This window comes from Peromyscus maniculatus, chromosome 5 (assembly GCF_049852395.1).
Source record: "Peromyscus maniculatus bairdii isolate BWxNUB_F1_BW_parent chromosome 5, HU_Pman_BW_mat_3.1, whole genome shotgun sequence".
Classification (NCBI taxonomy): domain Eukaryota; kingdom Metazoa; phylum Chordata; class Mammalia; order Rodentia; family Cricetidae; genus Peromyscus; species Peromyscus maniculatus.
This window is the reverse complement of record NC_134856.1, coordinates 102,843,484-102,851,242: the sequence shown is the minus strand read 5'-3', so window position 1 is coordinate 102,851,242 and position 7,759 is coordinate 102,843,484. Positions and strand designations below refer to the sequence as shown.

At 45.4% G+C, this 7,759-nt stretch overlaps 1 protein-coding gene across 1 annotated transcript in view; it reads right to left on the bottom strand.

Moving 5' to 3' along the window:
* Aoah (acyloxyacyl hydrolase) overlaps positions 1-7,759 on the bottom strand; it is a 206,510-nt gene that overhangs the window by 117,643 nt on the left and 81,108 nt on the right. The window contains exons 5-6 of the mRNA XM_006988896.4: positions 6,492-6,551; positions 1,457-1,527 (exon numbers count right to left, since the gene is read on the bottom strand). Of these exons, the coding sequence (XP_006988958.1) occupies positions 1,457-1,527; positions 6,492-6,551 (131 nt within the window). The remainder of the gene's footprint in view (positions 1-1,456; positions 1,528-6,491; positions 6,552-7,759) is intronic.

Below are 7,759 nucleotides of genomic sequence, written 5' to 3'. Positions count from 1 at the left end.
GCCTGGGGGTTGTTACTTTTTTATGGCTCAGAGTTAAGCTTTAGAGCTAAAATGTCCCTAGATGCTTCTGTGCAGAAAACTTGGTTGCCAGGTGGTGGCACTGTGGAAGGGGATGGGGCTTCATCAGAGGAAGCTCCTCGAGAGTTAGCCTTGGAAGGAAGCATGCACGCCTGTGTGAGTTTCCCTTGAGCTGTCCATTCTTCTTACTAACAGAGAGCAAGGAGGAAGCTGGACTATTTTGATTCTCAAGTCATCATGTGTCTTACTGTTTGGAATATTAATTCTATGATGTCTAGTTTAAGCTCAGACATAGGGTGAAGCTAAGATATGGGGTAGTTTTGCCGTTGTCCTCTACAGCACTGGAGACTGAACCAAGACCTCTGTGCTAGCTGGGATGATGGTCCACTATTGAGCCTCATCCATCAGCCTGGGAAATGACATTGACGTTGAGTGTTTATTGGTGGTGGTGGCGGCAACGGGGGGTGGGGGGTGGGAGTGGGGGGGTGGGGGGTGGGAAGGGTGGGGAGTTGTAGAATTTGGGGTAGTGTCTTTCTGTGGTTACAGCCATAACCAATGCTGACTGTGAGAAGTGGAGGAAGCCCTGAGTGAGGGAATTTCTGAGTAAATGTGTGCTGCTGACATGGGCACAGTCATGGAAAGGACCATATGGACTCAGACCCATGGGAAAGTGGCAAAACCTTCTCCCTGGGGTGAGGCTCAGAGAGGCAGTAAAGCCTTTATCTGGCCTTGCAGAGATGTTGATAGTGTGTGCAGAAGATGTCTACCATCGTTTCCTCCATCTGGATATTTACTGCCTGAAGACTACTGCCCTACAGACTCTGCTCCTGCAGAGATTAACTAAACCTGCCTCCTTGGTCCAGCTGTATGCCATAAACCCTGCCTCCTTGTTTAACCATGAGTTAACTTGTTTAACTTGTCTCCTAGTTCAGCTGTATGCAGTAAGTCCGCCTCTCTGTTCTACTCTATATAGTAAACGCACTGAGCTTAAGGGGCCTGAGCCTTCTCCATCAGAAAGCCGGGTCCACCCAACCCCAGCCTTTCTTTCTGTCTCTGTGTGATTATTGTTTTTTTTTCTTCATTCGCTCACCACCTAAATCAGGCGAAGTCCCTAAAGCAGTGCAGGAATGTGGCAGCCAACCTCTTCCGTATGATATGTGGCAAAAAGAGGCTTCCCCCGAGTCTTAAGTAATGATTGCCTGAAACCCTCACTGGGACACTGCTCACTGGGGCTGAGACTGCCTGGGATACATTTCCAAAATTATTTTGTTCAAAGTGGGTTTCTCTTTTAGTTTCTGTACAAGCCAAGTTTTGAGCAAGAAACATGATCAATTTCAGGAGGATGCCTTTTAAATATGCACATCAGTTTAGTCCCCAGAAAACAAAGACAAGCTAAGAGATGTCATAACTGCTTCGATAGTAGAAATAGTATACATACAATTCAATTTTCTGGCAGATCTTGGTCAAAAATGGTAGTGAACAGATATTGGAACCACTTCTAGGATATTTCTGGGGAGATAAAAAAAGACAACAAAAAGAGATTTGATTAACTCAAGGAATGATTCCCACCAAAAGACCCCTCTGTTGTCTCAATGGCTGGACCCAAACCTGGTTCCATTGTGTTTATCCAGATGTAGTTTTTGCTCACGTCCCCACATCCCGTGTTCATTCTGTCTCCTATACAGAGAGGCCTGTGCTGGTTCCTAGGATTGGAACCCAGTCTTCCCCTTCATACAGCCATCTGCTCCCACCTTCATAGCCAACCCCACACTTGGCTTCTTCCCAGATAGGTCTTGCCGGCTTTGGTCAGCCACTCAAACAGCATTTCTCTTCTGAAATGCTTTGAAAATAGACTTAAAATGCTTTCAAATAAAACAATTCTATCCTATTGGGATGTTAAGGAGATGCTTGTAGGGAGACACAGTTGATTTCCACCATCCCTGAGTCCCTCGGGTGCCTATGAGGTATACTTGTGAGCATTAACATTATTTCAGAACATCACTGAGGTATTGTATGGGTCTTTGAGATACTTTCCTGCATCCTAGGCCTAGAGGAGCAACCTCCACATCTATGCAAAGCACAGGATATCCTCAGCTCATCATGTCGGTGAGGTACCAGCTTTTGGCATTATTTGTGGGGTCCAAAGTTAGGCACTAATAGGGCTCTTTAGGAACCCTGCAGGATATGCTGATGACTCAGAAATTAGACAGAAAGGAGATGGTGGGAAGTAAGGCAGAAATGCGGGAGGCTTTATAATTTGAGATACAGTCCACAGCTTTTCTGAGATGCAAATTTTCATACTAGACATACTGAACTGGGCAGGGTGGATTCTGACAATCTGTCTTTCTTCATTATGTTTTCATATTGTTCTCATGCCCACTTTCTTGGGTTATTCTGCTGCCACTAAGGCTTGAGAAACACTATTCCAGATCCTAGCCACTCAAGATATGGTTATAGTGTCAATGCCACCTAGGAGCCTCAAGAAATGCACAGCCCTCCCACAACATATCACAAGACAGTCTGTATTTCAATGAGATCCTCAATGTGCATACCAAAGTGAAGAAGTCCCAATCCTGACTCAGAGAACATGCTGCCGCATGCTGTGGACATATGTAAAGGCTTGGTATATTAGCGAATGGTAAAACATTTCAGTCTTGCTGGAGCATTGGGATCTACAGAACCCCATGAACCATGCAAGAAACAAGACATTATGATAGCTTAGGCTTCATCTTCCTATTACGCCAAGGACAGTAGAGGATCCTTGAAGGGGTCAGATAGGGGATTATATTTGTATCTTAAAAGGATATCTAGGGATGGGTTTCCTAGGGGAGGAAGAAGGAGAAGAACTCATTGGAGATGCAAGTCTGGGCTTCCTAGCCTTAGGCTGCCTTGTGTACTGTGTGACAGCCTCTGCTTGCCAGATGTCAGCAGCACAAATCAAGTGTCAAGTGCCAAGCATCCTCTATCCTGGGCTGGAGGTGAGGCCCAAACTGGACCTGTTAGGAACCACACTGGTATCATATAGGGTGCAGGCCTGTGACAGCGGAAGAAGGGGTGCTTTAGTGATGGTAAAGTCAAAGACTTAGAGTCCGATTGAGATCAGAACTGCCAACACATAATAGAGCAAACATTAGCCTGACCTCAGACAAAACACTGGTATCAGTTTGCAAGCAGAACACATTCTGAGATTTAAGTCAGCTGTATTCAGATGTTGGAGCTACTTCTCTTAGTATTTACCTTAGTCTGAAAGCCTGTCTAATTATTCTAATGACAACGTAGAGTTCAACATTGATGATAACCAACACGTAAAATTACATGAACAGTCTTATAATTACTACACAAGAGGTACAATAGAATAAAATTTTATAATTGCACAATTGTTCATTGTCAAAAATCCAGCTGAAAGGCTGCAGCTGCCTATGCTATTCATCACACAGATACTGAGGTCGGGAAGTATGCCGTAGCCAACGCAGCATGTCCAGAGTCCTTCTGCTTCTTCTGTCCAGACAGGGCTATTCTCATCTGCTCTTTGTGTTACACAAAGGGACAAAGACAATTGTTCCCAAGCTACCTTTCCAACTCCAGCGTACTTGCAAAGACAAACTGAGACAGACATGCAAGCGACACCACAGAAGTCCTTGCTTATACATGCTTGCCAGACCCCGCCTTTCAACGGGAACTTCACTAGACAGAGACGGGTGGTCCATTAATAATGCAGAAAAGGGTTTAAAGTTCTGAATTTGGTTGGCTCCAAACCCGTCTGGAAGGAAGGTGTGGAGTGTAGACAATCTCTGGGGACAGTGCAATCTAGCCAGCTTCCCTCACCAGATGGCAAGCGATGCAGAGCAGCAAACAGGGCTTGACTACAGAACATGGGGTGAATGACATAAGTAAGACCAAAGTGTGCGTGCCTGGGATTAAACCATCTTCCCACACACATCTAACCTGAAATGAAATTTCTAATTCAATTGCTTTGTGACTCTGTGTGTATTTTATTACCTGGATTTCACTGTTCTGGGCTGGGTTTTGAACTCATTTGAACACAGGCATGTGTTAGCTTCCCAGGTGACTCTATTGGCCAGGTAGACCTGTGCTTAGTGTTCTGTGTACAGAAGCACAGGCTATTCCCAGCAGAATTCCATATCCACAGAGACTAATATAAACAAAGGTGCTCCTCCTCAGGTTCAGCACTGAGGAGGCCTGGTCGGAGAGTTATCAGCATAGTAGACACACTGGATTTGGAAAGAGCTATTCGTGGATTTATGTGATGCATTGCCCATGTACTAGTTACATAGAGAACTGATTGAGTTGAGAAAAACTATCCAGTTTGTATAGGTGAAAATTAAGTAAAATATCCACATCTCAGGTATTCTAAACAATTGGTATGTATGTTCTCTTCTAAATACTCAAAAATTCTCTTCGGGCCTTCCTGAGATCCACACTGTTTCTGCAGATTTTGATTTCTTCTAGTTAACTTTTCTCCAGTCCAGATTTTTAAAAAGGTAATTCTTTTATCAAAGATTGATTCTTAATTTTTAGTTATGTCTGTGTATGTGTGTCTGTCTATGTGTGGGTTTGTACTTGAGAGTGCAATGCCTTCAGAAGCCAGAAGAGGTTGCTAGATTCCCCAGAGCTGGAGTTACAGGAGGTTGTAGACTGTCGGACATGGATGCTGGGAATCAAGTTCCAGTCCTCTGCAAGAGCAGTACATGCTCTTAACCTCTGAGCCATCTCCCCAGCTCTTCCCAGTCCAGCTTTTATAGGAGAAGGCCGTGAGGAAGAGTTCTCTGGGTCTTGGCTGGTAGGTCTGCAGTCACACTAGCCATCAGGTAGAATTAATTACAGCCAATATTCCCTGAGCAGATTGTCAAAGACACTCACATTTTTTTCCTAATTATTTTAATCTGGAGTGTAAACACATCAAGAGAAACTTCTGGGGGAAGTTTTCTTTTCTTAATTGTTGAGACAGTCCATGGATCTCCCCCCACCCCTTTTTTTGAAATTGGAATCCTGCCTCACTAATTATGCTTTCAAGTCTGGTGACAGAAATAAAAAAAAAAATTGTAAAATCCTAATTAGCCTTTGAGTTTGTGCCAAGGCAGTTTGTGCCAGTAAAGTAAACAATGTCCTAAAATAAGCCTTAAACCTGTACTGAGAGGAACAAAAGACAAACCGAGTTTTCCTCCATTCTGCCCAGGTTTCTGCAGGTGCTGGTCATGGGGATTTTGCGGCCTTTCTGCTTCTTAGTCAACATCTTAAGCAGACTAGCTGAACTGGCCACTATTGGCCTTTAATTATTCTATGAACGGAGCAGTGAGTGGTGAGGCTGGCATCATGACTGATTAACCAATTATGTAGAAATGTCTCTGTGGTACCACTTAACTTGTTCATCAAAACTCATAGGATCCCTTTGGGTTGCCATCTGAAAATATTGTACAGGGCACACAGAAGAAAACCGATTGTTTATTATTTAAATGTAATTGGACATTCTGTATTTTCAGTTGCTGAGTCTGGCCAGCCTTGATGTAAGGATTCCCCTCTCTCCTTTGTTTCTCAGTTGCTAAATCAATACTATTCGATGCTTTGCCTGACCGTGAGTGCTGAGGGACGCTGGCAGGGAGGAGACGATGACAAGGCCCGTGCTGCCTCACTGTCGCCATGCCCAGCATCCAGCCCACCACTTTCCTACTTCCCTTTCAACTGGGACCGACTTGCCCCACTTACAAGAATTGACAGTGTAATTGCTGAGGCAGGATTCCAACAATTCCATAGAAAGGAGCCTAAGTCGAACACTTAACTGGCTGATTCGAGCTAAGCGTTCTATCTATTGAGAAAGAGTCATTACAAAGAGGGCAAATGGAGCTGAGCAGCAGTGGTGGTGACTTTCCCATTCCTGGGTGCTAAGTCCTCTGCAAGCAGGGTAGCAGGTGCTTTGAATATCTAAGCTCTATTATCAGTCCTTTTACAGAAGACGCTATCATTGTCCTAATCCCACAGCCAGGAGCCCCCAGGCTCAGTGAAGTAAAACACTGCCTGACACTGCCGTGGCTTTAGAAAGAGGAAGAGAGGAGGCCACAACTTTCTCTAGAATGGTCTGGCAGAGAGCAGGGGGCTCTCAACTTGGCGACGTCATCGTCAGAGTGTTACAGGAGGGGGTGATGGATAGTGCTGCTGTCATGCAGCAGCAAGATGACAGAGATGGGGTTTGATACCACAAAGCGCACGGCAGCTCCTACAGAGGAGCCAGCCCTAAATGTCAGAGTGCTGGGGCTGGCACTGCCTGCCATCGAGCGGAGGCAGAGCGACGAGACAGAAAATGGAAATGAGCTCCTGGTCCTATTTCAGTCCAAAGCTACTGTAGTATTGCTGGGCTTTGTCCAGAGATGCCTCTGGTGTTTGGAGTGCGAACGCAGGGCCTGTGAAGGGAGAGCTCGCCAAGGGGCAGGCTGGCCTGCTACCAGCTGATGGCTCACCGTGGTAGAGGACCTCTTGAGGATGTGTCTCGCCTTCTCCAGTGCAGATTTCCAGGCCTCCTATGGAAGCAAAATGAGATAACACTATAACTCCCATTTCACCTGTGGTTTACCTGTCTTTTCTAAAATTAGAATCGAAGTCTACAGATATGCAATAAATGAACTATTCCACTAATGCTTGATGAATTAATTTATAGAAAGGCAATTTATTGTTACTAGATGTCCTCCATAAGACTTTTTTGCACCATGGGCTATGCTAATTACTTCTCAAATGTTATTTTATGCGGTCTTTACCACAGCCCCAAAAGACATCACCACGGCACTCGATGAAGAAGGCGAATGTCGGCCAGGCGGTGGTGGCGCATGCCTTTAATCCCAGCACTCTGGAGGCAGAGCCAGGCAGATCTCTGTGATTTCAAGGCCAGCCTGGGCTACCAAGTTCCAGAAAAGGTGCAAAGCTACACAGAGAAACCCTGTCTCGAAAAACAAAACAAACAAAAAAAAAAAAACAAGAAGGCGAATGTCCTAAAGCAAAGACACTGCCTCCAGGTGGCCCCTCTGTAAATTCTGTCCTCAGCAGAGCATCAATTCTAGCCCTGTGGAATTGAACAGCACTGCTGATGTAACCACTGCTGGGCGAACTCACTCCATCTATCACTTCCCTGCTCCTCTCCTGCTTCTCCCCTGCTGTTCTCCTGCATCCACTCAGGAGCATTTAACTACACCTTTGAAGTACACATACACTGCAAATGGAAAGTTAACTCATTGTCAGTGAAGATAGCTATGAAACTTCCGAGGACCACTGTAGCTGTGGAAGGCAGATAGGCACAACTTGAGGTTTGGCGAGGGAGCATACCACATATTGCTTCCCAGCACTGGCCTCCCAGACTCAGTGGACCTGTGCAGGTCCCTCTGTTCCCCTCCTTGACCTGCCCCTGGACAGTTCTAAAATCTCCTGCTCAGTCACTGGCACATTCACTGGAAAACTCCATTTCCTACTCTTTCATCTCATCTGAATCTGGAATAAATGCCCACCCTAGGTTACTGATAAGGCCATCTTTGTATTGAAGCAGTGAACATATATATGTGGAGGAAGGAGGCTTCTCAGATGGAAGCAACAGCAACAGCAAGCCTCATGGGAAATAGGAACCTCAGCTTTTTAGGCGGATATTCAGGAACCGGGTCACTGTTTAACTTTTGTCTATTGTTTGGAGAGCTCCTTTTCCTCCTTGTGGGCCTGTCAGTGGGGTGGCAGGAGAGGAGGATTA